The sequence below is a fragment of the Xiphias gladius genome, chromosome 20, assembly GCF_016859285.1.
Source record: "Xiphias gladius isolate SHS-SW01 ecotype Sanya breed wild chromosome 20, ASM1685928v1, whole genome shotgun sequence".
In the NCBI taxonomy this organism is placed as follows: Eukaryota; Metazoa; Chordata; class Actinopteri; order Istiophoriformes; family Xiphiidae; genus Xiphias; species Xiphias gladius.
This window is the reverse complement of record NC_053419.1, coordinates 6,831,609-6,850,546: the sequence shown is the minus strand read 5'-3', so window position 1 is coordinate 6,850,546 and position 18,938 is coordinate 6,831,609. Positions and strand designations below refer to the sequence as shown.

The 18,938-nt window shown below is 39.1% G+C and overlaps 1 protein-coding gene across 9 annotated transcripts in view; it reads left to right on the top strand.

Annotated features, from left to right (window-relative positions):
* The window catches only part of vav2 (vav 2 guanine nucleotide exchange factor), a 197,300-nt gene that overhangs the window by 162,208 nt on the left and 16,154 nt on the right, over positions 1 to 18,938 (top strand). For 5 of the 9 annotated variants that reach the window (XM_040157774.1, XM_040157772.1, XM_040157770.1 and 2 more), the window contains exons 7-13: positions 890 to 958; positions 2,318 to 2,418; positions 9,868 to 9,967; positions 11,626 to 11,721; positions 17,516 to 17,584; positions 17,795 to 17,881; positions 18,847 to 18,932. In XM_040157774.1, the coding sequence (XP_040013708.1) occupies positions 890 to 958; positions 2,318 to 2,418; positions 9,868 to 9,967; positions 11,626 to 11,721; positions 17,516 to 17,584; positions 17,795 to 17,881; positions 18,847 to 18,932 (608 nt within the window). Of the gene's footprint in view, positions 1 to 889; positions 959 to 2,317; positions 2,419 to 9,867; positions 9,968 to 11,625; positions 11,722 to 17,515; positions 17,585 to 17,794; positions 17,882 to 18,843; positions 18,933 to 18,938 lie in introns of all 9 variants that reach the window. The other 4 variants (XM_040157769.1, XM_040157771.1, XM_040157767.1 and 1 more) reach the window with 1 other exon arrangement.

Here is an 18,938-nt window from a genome sequence, read left to right as displayed (position 1 = left end):
TCTTTGCCTTGTCTTTCCAGAGTTTGGTCCTTTCTTTGTGCTGTTAGTTTTGTCTTCGCACTGTTTTTGTTTTGTTTTGTCTTGCCGCCTTATGTTGTCCTCTACACCGTATATTGTCTACCTTGTTGGCCCCATTGGCCCCTAATTGGCCTACAAATGTCAACAAAGTCAAGAAGCTTCACGATAAAACAGCAAATGTTGTTTAAAGAATCATAAACTCTCACTCACACACCAGCTCTCTGTGTGTTAATGAACCATTGTTAAGATTGGTGTTGGCAACATATCAGTTTCTGTGTTGACAGATTTCATCTGCTCCACTAATTTCATTAAACTAAATGTGCTTCCCGCATCAGAACAACACGAACCTAAATGAGAATAAATAACCTTCTTATGAGCAGAGGACTCGTTAAGCTTAATTGAGTTGGGGTTAATAAAGCCTGTCATCTCTTCATTGCTTCTTAGTTGATCTATTTGTTATTATTATGATGATGGAATGTGACAACCATAAAACAATGTTAGAGAAATAACAGGCAGGTTTTTCTTCTGAAAGCATAAGTCCATCATAGAGAACAGCTGTACAGTATGTATTTATGGCACACTCAGTGTTATAGCCTGAAATTAAATAACTCCACACACCCTGTGAACAGCAATATAGTGGCTCCATCTTTTACAGTGTAGCGTGGTATTGATATTCTTTATTGCTGCAGTTACCTTTCAGATGTGCTGTCCTTAGATCTGCTAAAAGCTTGGACAGAGCTTTATTTCATTTCATCAATACATTTTTGACATGAAAACTGTTAAGTCAGAGTTTGTATTCAATATTTTAGAGGAGATCTATCAAAATACTCTTAAAAAAAATTTGGTGATTTGTCTCTTGTTTTTCTTCAAGAATTACATGATCCCATTGAAGCAAGTCATGAGTCCACAGGATATGGAGGCTATCTTTGTCAACCTTGAGGTGAGTAACTGCTCAAGCAAAGAAAAGGGTGTCTATACAGCATGCCTGGATTTGTCGCACACCGTTTGAATAACTCAATTAGTGTATGGAGGGCTGAATGAATGTTAACAGTACTGAGAGATTTAAGTGTTATGGTTTAGTGTTTTCATCACAGTGATGGAAAAGAAAAAAAAAAATTTGTTTTCATTTTAATTGAAAACTCTGAAAAAATAGTGGCTCATGGACAAGAACGCAAAAAGCAACATTGCAGTATTGTGCTGATTACACCCAAAGGAACACTAGGCTTAAGAACTCCAAGTATACGCCAGAATCTTTTATTGTATCCATTGTTCTCTATGAGTATGTTTGTATATCTTGAGCAATTAACTCTTTCCATCCAATCCACTACTTTTTGTACAGTGTTTCTGTAATTTACTTAGAAAAAATAACACTCCCAAATATATTATGTAAATGACATTGGATTGTCTTTTAGTCTTTGTTTTTCATTTATGTTTGGCAAACCAGTGTTACCAGCTATGCCGTCATGGTTAACTTAAAGGATAAGACTAGACCAAAACCAACAATGAATTGATCCTACTAACAAGTATATATCCCTCTGTGCCATTGAGCTAATGTCCAAAAACTATTAAAAGGGCATCAATGAGACACACTGTTGCACTGGTGACCCGCTGCTCCATTACAATGAACACAGCTACTGTAGTTTATTTTGAGTCAGTCCCACGTATACCCTTCCAGCTGCTGTAAATACTCACTAGAGACACCAAATGTGTGTTAATCTGCAGCTGAAAATAGTCCTCAATAGATGAATTATTATTTCTGTTTGAGTAATGTTTGCTAAAAACTACAGTGCCCATACAGTGTATTTGTGACCCATTTATAAGAATGTATTCCTTCATTAGGAATGAGGAATGAATGGGTCAGGGTTGAGGCTGGGGAGGTCAGAAAGTATTGAGAGCCAGACTAACACGTTGTTGGTTTTGGTCTTTTCATGAGAATTATTGTTAATGCATGCATTTTCCATTAAAATGCAGGATATAGTGGACAACAATGAATACTCTACAAACTTTACAACTTCAGTTACTTTTATTTAGATTCTGCACATGCCAAGACATAGACCGTAATTAGAATATGTTAAACTAAGAAGACTGTAATCATCTGAATCATAGGGCATACAAAACTAATATATAAGGGACATCCTGTACTGAACATTTGGATGAATAGATTTGGCACAACTAATATACTCGAAAATAACTATTTACAATATGAATAGATCTTATATATCTAGGTATGCAACAGTGTATAAAGGAAGGTATAAGCATCAGGCTAATACATCTAATGTTTATTGTGATTTTTACTCAGGATGTTATCAAAGTTCACTTTGCCCTCCTGCGAGCCATTGACCTGAACATGGTCAGCGGAGGAAGTGGCCTGGGGAAGATCTTCCTCGACTTCAAGGAAAGGTTAGTAACTTTAAACTCATATATGGCGTGTGTCTACATATATGTTGTGCAATTTTGGGTTATGTTATGCACAAAGAGTTAAAATCCCTTTATAGTTTAGGGGAAACAGCATTTTTTTCTGCCCTTTGAAATTCAGGAGGCTGCATCCAGCTGAGCATCCACAGAGTTGGAGGATTGATGGGATTAGTGTTCAAAGAATAAGTCAATTAAAACAAAACATGTTAGAGGAAAAGGCTGAGAGAGCATGTAACCAATTGTTCCCCATGCAACCAAAACAATCAGAGTAAATCCATTTAAGATTGTTCTAGCTTCTCACACTCATATTCCTGTACAGTTGTCTTTCCACTCACTCTACCATATCATTTTTTTGGATATGCACCATACCTGCTCCAACAACTTGGATTTCATTCAACTTTTGAAATGTATTCTCCTGCTGCAACCTCAAAAATCTTTTTAATAATTAAATTTTGTCTGTAATATTAATTCTAAGTTTTAATCTCTTAAAATAGGTGAAATAAATTGTTTTGTTTTTTTTTATTCTAGTGCAGCCACTTGCCTTCTCCATTCATTTTCAAAAACTGATTCTTGCAACAAGTATATTTATACTGGAAACATACTGAATTGAAATTTGAAAGTTTTTAAATACAAAAATGACTTGATAAGAGAGAAATTTCTGCAGTATTGGGATTAGAAAACAGCTGAGGCTTATTGGCAAACGGAGTTTTATCTCAGATGGGTCTTCTTCTTGCCCATTTGCTGAGCAACGTGTGGATAATTTGCATCCCTGAGGGGAGTAGTGATTTCCCTCCCTGCTGTGTGTGAGTGTGGCTGCTTCATTGGTCATGGTAATAACGGTGATGATAGGTTCTGGCCCCAGTCATGATCCCATACACAGCTATGGATATGACACTGTCCTCGAATGATACAGCCAGTACTGCAAGAGTGAATCACACACTTCACTGCATGTTTGAGTTTGTGTGTGTGTGTGTGTGTGTGTGTGTGTGTGTGTGTGTGTGTGTGTGTGTGTGTGTGTGTGTGTGTGTGTGTGTGTGTGTGTGTGTGTGTGTGTGCGTACCTGTTCTTGCATACATAATTACATATTATATTTCTCTGCACAGTGATCATGATAGAACACGTTTCTCCCTCGTCCTCATCTTTCCAACATGAAACATTGAAATAGAGTCACAGAATTTCTATGGGCAACGTCAGTTTGCATAGGTAATAAGCTCATGGCAGGCCTCTTCCTTAAGCCTAGAGGGCCATATAACACAAAGTTGCTGTGACACAAGAGACTCTGTTCCTACTAATAGGCAGAGGCAGGCACATACTCTGTCCTTCTATCTCACACACGCACGTACACACTCCTACTGTATCTCCTTCCTCATTTAGCTCATCTGACTCTCTGATCTGATCGAGCAGTGGTTTGAGGTCTTAATTTGCACGCAATCTCAGATAAGGTCCAGCTAGCCAAAGGTCCCTGTAAAGGACTGGGAGGTTGTCACGTGAAAGCTCAGAAGATGTGCATGGAGAGGCAGAAACAGGGAAACTACAAGAAAAGAGTTCAGCAGAAACAGTAGTTTCTACAGTTGCATTATTTATATTGTTTATCAAGTAGATTTACCTACTCTTTTGTCCTGATGGGCGTTGGTCTAAAGTTGTTTTTGAGTGTTCTCTGTAAAAACTCACTGGTCAAGTAAAACTGGTCAAGAGTGTCTTTTTGGGGTTAAAATCATTGCAAATAAATGCATAATAAGACATCAGTTGGACATTTTGTTTAGCCGGGGGTCATTTTGTCTTTCTTTGACTGTCTCAGGCACAGTATTGCATGATTTGCTTTATTTTTATTATTTTTTTTGGAAGAAATGTTTAAAAAGAAACAGTAGAAATTTCCTTAATACACAAATTAATTTTATGGTAACATAACTACACTTAATGACCAGAGGTATGTGGACACCTGAACCCCACTCTTCTTTACGAGCTTTCCACCAGGGCTCTGTGCAGACCAGTCAAGTTCTGCCACACCAAACTGGGAAACCATTTCTTTACTGGATTCTATACTTCTATCTCTGACAGAAATATCTAACATTTACCTCCTATTCATAAACAAATTTGCTAATGATATACCGTTCATTGTTAATCTTTACCCTCAGCGACATTTTCCAAAATGTGACGCAGGGTTATTTTAAGAAAACGATTCATTAGATTTGCAGATTCTGTGCGTCACCGGCTTTGATTCTCTGCATGTGACTGGCACGTTTACCTGCCTCATTATGGGCCAAAGTGGTGTCTTGTCTCTCTGTGGCGATAAACAAGAGTGACCAGGGGATTTGGACTCACACAGCACCGCGCTCATCAAGCGTCCTGGCAATGTTCCTCAGGACCTGGCTTGGCATAAATAATATGGTCATCTATGCTTGTAAGTCCCTGTGACCTTTACAACAATGTGCTTGTATCTTTTTTCTCACGTCAGTGCAAAAGAGGAAAAGCTTTTCTTTTCATTTCTTTTTTTTTTTTTTTTGATTTCTCATTCAACTGAATGCCATGCTGAAAATGTCACTGGTTTATGACTGACGACGTCTTAATTCTTAAACAGCCAGGACCAGGCTGAATGGAAAAGCAGACTCAGAAGAAGCTCTATAAACTAAATTGGCATCAAAGTTCCCTCTTGTTGATATCCTCATTTGTGACATTCCCCAACACATTTCCATAGTATTCTGGCTCCCAGATATCCTTACTGTGCCTAATCATAGCCGTACTCTGAGCCTTTTTATTGGAGGTCTTTGCGCTATGTTCTCCTCCATTTACTGTGTGCCGGGTATGTTGAGTGGAGGTGAGGGGGTCCCAATGCCATGTGTCAGAGAATATTAGCTGGTTCCACAGCCTGTCACTTCTAGTTTGCTGGGAGATTTCCTCAGTTGCCTGACTCTGCTCCCAGGGCTCAGCGAGGGTGGGGGCCGAGGGCACAGTTACTCAAAATTGCATTTTCTGAGAAATAACATGCACAACAGCATCCTTATTATGAAAGAGGCCAGCACAGCAGGGCAATATCACTGGCATTGAAAAGAATATAAATAGCAAGTTAATACTGCACCAGCAAACTCTCCAACCCGCAGGAAAACTCTCCAACAACTCTGCTGTTTAGAGGTTGCTGTATTGCCTCTCCTTTTGCCTGTGCTTGAGCCTGTTTGCAAACTTCTTTTCTAATTTTGAACTGCTGTAGGTTTTCTAATGGCACAAGTGAAAACTTGCCAATTAGCCCGACTTGGAGAAAAAATTGTCAGCTTTTTTTGCGAGTTAACAGTTAAAACTTAATGGGCTCCATCCTGCTAGTTCAGGGACTGGGATAAGTTTGTCTTTCTTGTCTCCCTGAACGTATAATCCTCTCTCTACAGCTTCTATCTTTTCTCAAGAAATCGTACCTTATTCATCTTTCCATTTTTATCAGTGCGGGGAAAATTGATGTTTGCTCAAATGCATAAAGAGGGTGCTGATAAGGAGCTTCATCAATACCCTAAGTTTTGCAGTTTAATGAAGATACTGTTTCAGAATTAAGAGTAAGGGTTTTTTTCTCTTCTTGTATATACAACGCAGTCTTTTAGAGTGTTAATATTCAAGCAGCAATACAAGGAGAAAACGGGAAATGATGAGTCGCTCCGACTTCCGACTGCGATGTATCCAGACGAGGTGTCAAGTAAAGAGTGTACCTATCACAGTATCACGAACTAATTACGCCTGACTGGGCCAAGAGTGGATGCATGCTGCAGTCTGCTTGTATGTCATTAGCTCTTTTGTTGAGGACAGAGCCTCTGAATAGCCTCTCGAGTCTCAGGTGAAAGGCTTTTATTAAACATATTTACACAGAACATAGCGTCTAAAGAGTGGATGTTATATCTTGATGCCAGAAATAGATGCAGTCATTCTTTTTCTGCACTGAAAATCTATCAAACTTTTTTTTTTTTTTTAAATTATTGTCATTCATCTTCTGTGAACTTTACAAAGAACTACATTAACACCCAAACAAACTGTGTTTTATTCCTCACAACATGCTATGGCTAACATGTTATGAAACAGTTACACATCCAGCTGACGCAGGGCAACACTAGCATTCATTCAAAGTTGTGTCTGTGTCTCCCTGATGAATGTAAGTCCAGTATTCACTTTCCATTGAGTTCTGGTTTGGTCTCCACCAACTCCAGACTGGGTGGCTGTTTAGCTGCCAGATGCACAACTTTCTTCAGCTAGGTGCTAACTTTGTATACCATTTGGTGCTAAATACGTAACGTACAGTAGGTTTATCAGAGCTTGTTTGCTGAAACAGCTGCCCGCTCCTGGAGGAAATGGGGTTGATGAGAGGGCTGAGATTGAACCATATAAGAAATGTGCGATAGAACCAAAGCTAGGAGCTAAAAGAGACTAAAATGAGCATCTCATCTGAGAATCATGTTGCTGGCTGTCTGACAGGACGTGGGTTTGTTTGCTACAAGTTGAAACTTTAGAGATTCAGCCTTCAGGCAATGGAGAACAAGCTGCCTGCTCCACGCACCCAGTGGTACACATGAAGACACACATTCACAAGCACACACACACTAAAAGATGGCCTTCTTCTCAGCCCAGACAGATAAGGATACAAATCACTCTTTTAATCATTTTCATTCAATTAGCTCTTGCCATTGCACGGAGAAAAACATAATTACGGTTCCTCCGAGTAAATTTTCCTTATTAAGGTCACCCACTGATGAATATAAATGAGCGTGCAAACAAACTCCATAAAATCTAGCCTTCACACATTGTACAACAAGCCCTTTAAGAAAAGTTTTGAACATTTTTGTTCTGTGTAACCTCGGGAGTAGCTGCTTCACCTTCCTTTTGTTCATCTTTCTCAAGTTTTCTCACTTAAACAGTTACAGTTATTCCCAAATTCAAACCAATAGCTTAAGCCCTTTGCATTCCTGACATGGAACAGCTTCTTTAAAGAAGACCCTAATCTCACATCATGTCCTGATAACTTACTATATGATGTGTGTCTCTGACACGTACCCCTGGATCCTCACAGCACTGCACAGTCCGCCTGCTGTCCTCTAATTGATCAAGGCTCCCATTAATCTCAATAGCTTTGTCGTCCTGGAGGAGCGTGAGCCAAGGGGAGCTGTCTCTCCAAGTGTGGATCAAGTCTTAATCAGTGGCTTGTTAGCCTAGGGCCAGTTTAACCAGGGTAGGAGCCTCACTGCAGCGGGGCCTTTGTTAAAACTCTGCCCGGGCTCCAGTGAAGCTCCAGGGATCATCCCTGGTCGATCTCTGATGAATGGGTGTGATAGAAATGCAACTTTTAGGGAGAAGATTTTGCTTCAGTGTTCAGATTTCCATCTCTGACAAAACAGGGCATGTATTTACATCATATTTTTACAGTCTCAACATTTTAGAAATATATTTAGAGCAGAATTATTAGTCTGAAGCGATGCGTTTGAATTAATAAAGAAGATTCAGAAGTTTGTACTTAATTGGTTTGGGAGCAGCAGAGTCAATTGGCATCATTTTAAAATCTACTTACAGCAATATTAAAGTAAGCCTTATTAGATATGGTATTCCGTAACTTTTAGAGTTGTGTCAGTATTTGTTTTAACTATATTTTAATGGACAAGCCAATATTTGTATGCACAATGCTCCTTTTTTCAGTTATTCAGAAAAAAAAAAACTTATGTTGAATATTAAAAGTGTCCAAAAAAAAAAAAAAAGTCTGGAATACTAAATCTGAGTGAGTTCTGAGTGAGTACTATTTGCAACCCATCCACTGTAGTTTAACCATTTACTGTAATTTTATTACTCACATGGAGGGATGATCAGCACATTATTTGTGTTTTCACCAGCCTGTGATCTTCACTTTCCTTTTAATGGACGATTTTCACATCTGTGGTTATCACATGAGGACCTTGTTTACTGTAAACTACAACGGACCATGTCGTTTTGCAGCAAGAAACACAACAACGTCTGGATGCATGAAGCCATGAAGTGAGAATCAGTTGAAACCAATCTGCTGGGTATTTTTCAGTGAAATGTGTCAAAAATAGTGATCCTCATGTAAATGAAACTTAAAATGAGTTATATCACAAATACTGCAGGTGTGTATACAAGTAGCGGAAAGAGCAGGAATCGTGCGGTTTTGTTTCCTGTAGTTGCACCACTGCTCCATCATCCAACCTTTCCCTCGTTGGTCTGTTTGTAGTGCTCCTCTTTGTGCCAGGATGCTCGGGGTGCCAGTTCTCTGCGCCGCCTTGCCCCATTCAAGATTCAGATTAAGAGACTGGAGTGCCAACTCCAGCAGGAGGAGGTTTAGCTTTTTACCAGCCGTGCCAATGGCCTACTTTGACTCAGTGAGTCAGTGAGAGGAATGTGTGCCATGTGCAGCGGCATCCTCCAGGCAAGATGACTTTGAACTCCCTCCCAGCTGAACCCACAGATCTGTGTCAGGGTCCCATTGTAATATCTAATGAACACAGCCCTCATATCCTCACTGCTCGGAATTAAGATACTTTTTTCTTCACACGCTGATAAGAGGAACTCTGCAAGGCAACTGATATAAAGCAGCATCTTTCATTAGTGCGCTGTGATTACAGTGTATTGGCAAGAGGATGCCGCCCCTCCAAATATCGCCCTGGGATCAGAATCCAGTCATTACTTATTCATGGTGTTCACATATATTCCTAATCATAATAAATTTATTCACATGTTCATTTATCTGCCCCCTATAGTGCCACATGACTCTCAGGCTGACCTTTCAAATTGTGTTATTAATCTTGAAATTAATGGGCGGGGCGATGCCTAAAGGCTCTATGATAGTAACCAGTTCAAAGCTAATTGTGGACTAAAGCAGCAATCTCTTTTTTTTTTAACCAAGATTTGTAGTCCTTATTAAGCCTCATTTTTGGATTATTAACCATATCCTAGGTTTTGCACAGTCCACATGCTCCCCAACTCACAGGACAATAAAAATATGCAGTGGGCCTTTTGGGAATGAATGTAGTTAACAGCTTTACCTATGAACTGTCCTTAATTGTCTTTTCCGAAGTTTTGATTGATAGACCAAATTGGGTCTTGGGTTGCTTTAAGAGATTTCTTTACTTTCGGGAAAAATGCGTTTGGTCAAACAGACACCCTTCAAAGGATGTATTGAAGTTATATATTTAATGATAGACAGTGTGGTGTGTGGATTGTGCCCCCATTACTGTCCAGTCCTTATTAAGGTAATGTGAGTGTGACCACCCTATGATGTAGCTTGTCTCTTCGGGGCACAGTGTGAACAGGCTTGGCAGAAGGAGCCATGGTCAAACGCTCACAGCTATTTTGGTTGTTTACTTTGTCAAAATGTGTTAATTCCTCTATACATTCCCAGAAGGGTGACAAATTGTGATAGTGTATTTAGACTAACAGTTTTTGAATTTTGTCCTTCACCAGGTTGTTGATCTATGGTCAGTACTGCAGTCACATGGAAAACGCCCAGAAAACACTGGATGAGCTAATAGCAACACGTGAAGACGTCAAGATTAAAGTAGAGGTAAGGTCCTTCACCTCTCACTCCAAGCAGCTGACAACCCACAAATTTAATGCAGATCTTTAAAAATAATATATATTACACTATAGATAGTAAACACCAATTTCTTTTTCAGACTGAATAGGAATAAGTGAGTAGATAAGGTTCAGCACATTTGGCTGTTTATGGACCCTGGGACAATTTGGAGCAGCACAGAGTCACCCGACAAAAACATCTGAAGCCTCTCTTTGTGCAAGAGAGTGCACAAAATTTTTTACCACTTTCAACAAAATACTACATCTATGTGTGTAATAACACACTGGAGCATGTCACATATCGGGCTTCCTTTTCAGATATGGAAAGCGTGATGCTAAGGAAAATAATATTCACAAGCTTTCAACAAAGCAGCAGCATCTAAGTGAACATCATGCCACCGGCCTGTTCAGATATAGTATTATGGTTTTAGAGCTGAAACGATTCTTTTATTTAGATAGTGGATTAATCCAAACAATATCACAACTATACGACAGAAACAAGTCAAGACGTTGACCATTTGGCAACTTAGTTGGATGTCACTGTGTGCAATGCACATCTTTCCAACTAGACAGATACTGTCTAAAATAATGCAACCATTTCCCAGGGACATCATGCAAATATACCAATCAAAACAAATCTGACATCTTCTCTTTCAAAATCATTACACGAGTATGAAAGTACAAGTTGCTGTTGAATAAATAATGACACTGACTAAATTCATAAATAGCGTCCAAATTAGCTGTTTTCACACATAAATTTTGATGAAATCAAATAATGTAACTTATAAATATGCCTGATGAGCTGTTTAACTCATAATATTCTTTAACTCTGAACATGATTGAGCATGAGGGGATTTGTAGTAAATGCCTTAGTTGGGTGTCATCTCGTTTGTCTCGTTAAATCTCCTCAAGATTTTAAATAGAAAAAAGAATTACATTTATGATTTAAATCAGGGGGATATTCAGAGTCCCTTTCTGTTGCAAGAGCTCCCTCTTTGTGTGCAGCTATTATTCTCTGACCTTCTCTAAACCTAAGAATCCAAATTTATGAAAGCAGAATGCTGTTACACCCTCCTGTAATAGTGGGGTTAAAGAACATCAGTAGTTAACATGGCCAGAGAAACAACTCTGGGAGACTGTTGGAAAAAAAAAAATGATTACAGCACGGGCAGTTAACACTCTCTTAAAATAGAAAAGCTTCTTCCTGTCTTCGTACACTAAAAACCTTGTTTTTAAAGAGGGATAAGCTGTCCTTGTTACTGCACAGTTATAGAAACTGAATAAAGAAACCCCTAAACAAACTACTGTTAGGGAACCTTACAGGATGATACTAACAAAAGAGTTTCTTATGGAGCCATTCAGAGGTAATGGAAATGTATACATTAGTCAGAGGAATTTCTCAGTCAGCATGCAGAGTAATTGTTTTGCAAATGGCTGGCACGACCAGAGCATTTGTGCCCTGGAAGAATAAACCGGCGTCGTTGTTGTTAATGGAATGCCGCGTGAATGTGTGGAAGCAACAGCAGCAATCCAGCGAGACACAATGAGTTATTAAGCAATGAATGAATGCTTGTTAGCAGGAAACACACCATGCTGTATTATGCAATGTGTAATAATTGCCCTACTGCTTGTGTCGTTGATCTACAGGAATGTACTATGAAAGTACAGGAAGGGAAATTCAAGCTGCAGGATCTTCTGGTGGTTCCCATGCAGAGGGTGCTAAAGTATCACCTACTGCTGAAGGTAGGAGGCGTCTCATTACCGCAAGACCGGCAATACAAATAAAGGAAACACCTAACATATCAAGTATAGCATCTAGTTTGGAGTAGGACCATCATTTGTCTTCAGAGCAGATTCAGTCCATCTTTGAATGCTTGAACGGACAGGTTTCAAAGAAAGGACGTCTTCATCATTTTTAGGAATGAAGCAGAAGGAAATATACCCTACACTTTCCTGCTTTTAAATATCAAACATTCACTCACTGTAGCCTTGAAAGGTAGAGCTAAAACCTTTGTCTGAAAGCTTGCTTCTTTATCCTTTATCAAGGATGGCAGCTGTAGACAGCTTGGATTCACAGGTGTTACTATGTACTGTACTGAAATGTCCATAGAAACTTCTCAAACCATTCCTGCAGCAGTATCCACTTCACCTTCACCCTATAGCTCCAAAGTATAGCCAGGAGTAGCATTTTCAGCGCTTTATTGATAAAGTAATGACTGTCTAGTTTCATCCATGGTTTCATAGACTACTGCACTTCCTTTAAGGTAACAGTTTTAGGTAAATATATAGACCTTTCAGAGCATAATGTTTGACAAACATAGCATGTGATGGAGAGTTCCATCAACAGACGTGGGTGTTTAAAGAAGAAAACCTACCTAGATAGCTATGATGCAACAAATCATAGTCAACAAGTCAAGTCTGTCTTAAAACAATAGTCACGTACCCATATGAACATTGAAACAGGTTTTGATTACAGCAGGAATGACTACAGCAATCATTCTGGCCATTAAAAGATCCCTATTGCACTTTAAAAGGATGAGGGACAAAATTCCATAGTCCTTCTTAATTGCAAAAATGTATTCTAATCTTCAAAGTTACAGTCTTGTTATGAAAATCCCTTTTTGTGTTTCCAAAGACAATGTTTCTTTGTTGGGTTGCAGTGGAGGGACAGTAACTCAGAAGGAACTTTTGTACTAAAAAGACAGCAGCGTGGAAAATATCCTCTCGATTTGGCTAACTCAGTCTGCTAAAGCCTCTTATTAGCTTCAGATTAATTTTTAAAGCCTCTCAGAACTTTGTTTCAAATCTTGTCTTTCTCTATTAAAGTAAATATGCATCACTGAATAACAGAGATGCCTTATTAATTAATTGTTATGACCCAAAACGTAAGATAATATGCTTCATCAGGAAATGTGTTGGTGTAGTTTGATCAGAATTGATTGACAGTGGCCTGGCAACATAGGCCAATGCCCCACTAACTGCCATTAGATTCTGATTTAAATGTTGCTAAATCCCGATCGCTGCATGGAAATATGGGACATGACCTTTTCCAACTGAGTTCCAACCACTTCATACCTCTAAATATGTTTCCATCTACCTGTTTTTATGCGCATTTTTAATTGGTTCATTAAAAAAAAACCCGAGTGGAAACATTGAAAAATTCTAAAAAAATCTCAGAATATCTCAAAAAAATGTTTTACGCTTGTCTGAGGTGGAAAGGTTGCTCTATTGATAAAAGGAAAATGAGACACAATGCAATGGAAACGTACTTAACAAATCAAAACATACAAAAACATTAGATCTGTGTGGAGCGATAAGGAGACCGTAGCCTTCCCTCATTTAATACATGAAACAAACATCATATGTCCATCATGTTTTATATGTTCTTCAAAGTGTCAGGGTTTGACTGGTGCTCTTTTAATCATGTCATCTTATTGCGGCCCCTGCTTCTGGTGTGTTACCCAGACTGGACAGTTAGCACCATCAGCTGCTTATCTTGACAAACCAACCCCTAATATTTGCATAATGGAAGTGGATGGAAATGTGCATTAATTTGCATTTTATCTTGCCATTTTTCTTGAAATTTGATTAAACTTTGCACTAAATGTGGATGGAAAGCTAGTGTGAAGAGAATCGAGTAAACACAAACAAAAATCTCTCCTGTGAAGTAACCAAAACTGTTCAGAAGATTGCGTTAGTTCCTTTAGTTAGTTAGGCCTTTAAATGCCTTTTCCAACAAGTTAAACACTTGGCGCCAAGCCTTGTGGGTTAAAGGCACTGGTAGGCTTTTTTCACACGTAAAGATTTCCAAATTAAGGAAAGTTTAAGAACTAAACAAAACCTAAAACCTTATTTACACGCAAATATTAAGGATTTGTGCTCCATACCACTGGTTATTAATTTGTATTTGCTGGATCTGGACACAAACAGTTTCTGCAGTTTGAGTCACAGAGGTGAGGGTTCACTGTAATTTCGGCCAGTGCTTAACAACTATCCTCAAAGGAGTCTGTCTTTTCCTGTCAGTGAGCTTTGACTGGTGACAGTTGTTCTTCTGGTTCTGGCCAGTGCTCTCATTCTTTTCCAGACGTTTGACCTCGCCACATGAAATTGTGTTTGTTGTTTTTGTAAGCACTCCACCAGCTGTTTGGACACTGACTATTTGGCCCTTCTGGAAACTGTTACTTACACTTTGTAACCATAAACAAGACTGTGGTAACACAAACTGATACTTGGCATACAAATTAGCACAACTTGCCTATGTGTCTACCTTTGCACTGCTTTGGTTCAGATTTAAAGTCTTTTCATTTGTTGTTTCCGTTATTGTTGCTCTGCCTTCTGGTTCGAATATGTATGCAGGAATTACAGATGGCAACAAAAAGTAATTTAATCAAAGGTTAGTTTGTGCAAGTGATTCTCAGTAGAACTATATCACTGTCCTTGGCACCTTGGCAGTTACGTGTTAAGACAGTACATGTTAATAACAAATCATATTTGAAGTTCAAGGTAAAAAAAAAAAAAACCTTTTGTGAAACTTTTGTTAAATAATTTAATTTCTTTTGGCAGACAATTTGCTGTAATTTGTTGTACAGTATATCTCATTTTAGAAGATTGAAATGATTTTGGGAGTTTTTAGTTACTTCACTTTTAAAATAGTATACTGTACGTCCACTATCATTGCAACTGATCTAGTACTGAATTATTAATTAATGAGTCAGTTGATTGATTGATAAGTTGATAACTTTGATGACTAATTATTCATTTTGAGTCATATATCAAATAAAAATGCCATTCGTAGGATTTCTGCTTCTCAAATATGTGGAGTTGCATCTTTTGTCCATCTCATACCATCATAAGCCCAATCACTTTGGGGTTTTTTTTTTAACTGTTCGAAATAATAAGCTATCGGTCTCTGTAATCAGTAATTGCAGCCTTGCACTGATGCCTATTTTCCTAACATGCAAATGTATTTAAGCAGAATGTCTGACCACTCACATCCCAGTCAACGTTTCTCCCTGCAGCCCCCCTCCTGGTGTTCATGTGTAAACAAACTGGACACTGTAATATTCCCCATGATTAATTGACTTCGCATCTCAATTATGGATGAGCATATGAGTTTATGATGCGATGCATAATGGACGGAGATGGGGGCGAGTGTTTGCGTCAGGTGATTGTAGGTCCGCGTAAAGAGAATGCTACGACTTCTCTATTAGCTTGAATCGAACCCCTGCAGGAGTCTCGGCAAGGCACTGAAGTCAAATCAACCGTGAACTAATCAGATTAAATCCACCCCATTTCACTGCTTCCCCCAGCTTTGCAGTAAAACATTGCTTTATGCTGTGGCCTTGGGGGCATGTCAGACTGACAAGTCCTGTGTGTGTGTGTGTGTGTGTGTGTGTGTGTGTGTGTGTGTGTGTGTGTGTGTGTGTGTGTGTGTGTGTGTGTGTGTGTGTGTTCGCACGTGTATGCGTGCATGCTGTGTGTATTTGTACTTCTATCTTTGTGAAGACCAGTTTGACTTATTGTATATACCTTATGGAGTGAGGACATTTTGGCCGGTCCTCACAACTTCGGAGGGCTGTTTGAGGGTGAAGACTTGGTTTAGGTTCAGGTAAAAACTAGGTTTAGGTTAGGCTAAAGGGCTAGGGAAGGCATTAGGTCAATGTCTTCACAAAGGAGTACAAGAGTGCATATGCGTGTGTGTGTGTGTGTGTGTGTGTGTGTGTGTGTGTGTGTGTGTGTGTGTGTGTGTGTGTGTGTGTGTGTGTGTGTGAGTGTGTGTGAGTGTGTGTGAGTGTGTGTCTGTGTGTCTGTGTGTCTGTGTGTGTCCAGTCATGCCCAGGGGTACATCTTCAGTTGATGGTGTATAGATATCATCAAAGTAGTGCCTATGTGGTCATGGTGTGGATACTCTGCTCTCTTCATTTTTTATGTGCTGTAGCTGCACTTTAAGTAGAGTGAATTCAGCACAGTCATCTCAGAAGTAATCCTCCTCAAGCAGGGCGTGTATATTTGATGAATTTACAATGTTTTTAAGAAGCCGCGATCGTGTCTTCATCTGAAGTTGAGTGAATGTGCTGTGCAGCAGTGTGTTGCTGCTTTCCGGAAATAGCGGTCCTGCTTGTGCAAAACTAACAGACCAGGATTTTGAAAAAGGTCTGCGGAGTCAGCAGGTCAATGGCAGTACTTTCCACCCAGGGAAGCTCATTGCTAGCAGGTGAAAGTGCAACAGAAGACATTCCGATTCGTCATAGCGGGAAAAGCACACATGTCACAAATACCATTAATAATAGTTGCATTCCTTTTAGATTTTGCATTCCCAAAGCACTGGTTTTGCGCATTGTCCTGAAGTCTTGTCTGTGCATTACTTGCTTTGTCAAAATGTCTGCCGTTAAAAAGGTCTATTGTGCGTTCCAATTCGGAAAAAGACGGACAAAATTTCACACCAACAAATGTAACTTAAAAAGCAGGTTGAAATTTTATTCTACGTACTGCTGTGGCTGTCACAAGCCTGAGGATGTGAGTCCGAGCTAACAGCAAAGTAAAGCACAACTTGAGTTCATTTGGAATATTTTTAGATCTGGCATCAAATATGAGATTCAAAATATGAGTGTTCATGCATGGCTCTGCCAAGATGCCCTATGTAGTCTAAGCATTTACTGTGTATGGAAATTTCAGTAACTGTCTGGTAACAATAAAACATTCTTCCACTGAATATTTGTTATTATGAAAGTTGGTTCTTTCTGTTTGCTTGCATTTTCCATCTTGTGTAACTTGTCAGACAAAACTCAAAAGACATTACCAGAGCCGGGCTGAACTTCGCTGGTGTTTGTTTATTCATGTGTCAGATATGATTTTTTAGACAGTGCTGGAGAGCTGACAGAATCTATTTTTTCTGTATTAAACGATAAAAGGTTTGATAAGATTTGGGGGTTTTTTTGTTTTGTTTTTTTTTTTCCTCCACAAAGCAGGCTGTATCTCACCATGACTTTACTTTTTATAAACCTCTCCAATAAGCCTGTGGAGGAGACAGGAGGCAAGCTATCACAGATCAAAACGATGTAACATATTTGTCATTGATTGGCTACGAGGAGGACAGTATAATTTGCGAGGGGACCCCGCGTTTGCCATTATCTTGTTACCATAAAGAACAGTCAGACCTGGAGGCTTGTTAGCAGTCTCTCTGGCTTCCCCTTGTCTTTTATTCTTATGCGTGTTGCTGTTGATTGTGCCCAACCGCAACTTATTCTCAGCCACATCAGTGTCACATTCATAATCACAGTAAAGAGCATCTAAATATCTCTCACAATAAACCCCTCTTATTACTATATGTTTCCATAATATATTTCAGTAAAGTATGATGTGGGTTTGTTCAGATATTATGTTTCAGACGTAGAAATAGATTTTGTCTTGATTTTTTTTTTTTTTAAATATAACTTCAAAGTTTAAAACAACACCTATATTTAATAATAATAATAAAAACATTAATGACGAAAACAACAACAACAATAATAATAATGATAATAATGTCCCTCCACAGGAACTTTTAAGTCACTCAACTGACCGACCAGAGAGACAACAGCTCAAGGAGGCACTGGAAGCTATGCAGGTCTGTGTTGCATATGTGTTTATATGTGTGTACGTTCATGGGTGCGCTCTAAAAAAAATATTACATAATAACGCTGTAGTGCTCGAAGCCAAAGCTGTGTAAGCTGCTTCATACAGCTACACGCAAAGTGTCGCAAATCTAGCATGATATGACAGCTGTCAGAAAGACTTTCCAATGAGGGCTGAAAGAACGTTTGTCTCGCTCTCTCAGGACCTGGCCATGTACATCAACGAGGTCAAGAGGGACAATGAGACACTGAAGAAAATCAGCGAATTCCAAAGTTCTATAGAAAATCTTGTAAGTATCGCAAACTGTTGTGAGCAGTAACTTCAGAAAGTGACTGTGCCTGGCACTTTGCACAGAGCCAGGCAAGCCATTTCCCTCTGTCCCTCTGGACCTAAGTTAAGCTAATGGCTGCTGGCTGTAGCTTCATATTTAATGGACAGATATGAGAGTGGTGTTGGTGTTTCAGGTTGCTTTTAATGTTGTGGTAAATATATGAAATCTGAAACCACATTTTCAGGTGTTTTTGCATTATGAACTGTCTTATTACAACTCAGTAATAAAATAAAATGAATACATTTTTTGTTACTGTTTTGTTATTTGCCATCGTTCATAATCCAGTTTTCTGGCTTCCATAGTAGCTTATATTGCTAGATCTGACATCTTTATAGAAGTCAGTTTTTTGTGTATAAAAACTAACAGTAGAACCAGCACTAATGTCATTGTCAGGCTGGAATATAAAGTTTGTCAGAGCGATTAGTCACTGAGCGTCACAGAGCAGTCTCCCATTCTTGAAAATGTCCACATTTTCTCTCCTCTGCTGAGATCGCTTTGGATCATCTGGCTTCCACCTGTCATGATTCTCTGCTATAAGAATGTCCCCAATAAATCATTTAGTCCTGCAGAACAGAAATGAGAAGTTATGCGATTCCAAACGGATGTTCACTTACCATTATATTTCTAACAACACTTTCATTTTTCATTTACTCTATCCTTGTCTTCTGTCACCATTTTCTCCTTTCTCTCATTACTCTCCCTCACCTCGTTTTTTCTGATGTTTCCTACCGAGGTGCAAAGTCAGTGGGTTAATTTTGGACTTGTACATGTGCTATAGATTCCATTCATACCATTCATAACATATCTATTTGTATCTCTCTGAAATTCAGATGTGTAGCTAAATTATTTATGGTTTCCCGATAAATTTAGAAGTTATAGTATGCAGTGGATTGACATTCAGTCTGCCTTTGTGACCTAAGCAGCAGGTGAAATTGGAGGAGTACGGGAGGCCAAAGATAGACGGAGAGCTAAAGGTGTGCTCCATCGTCAACCGAACAAAACAGGACCGGTGAGT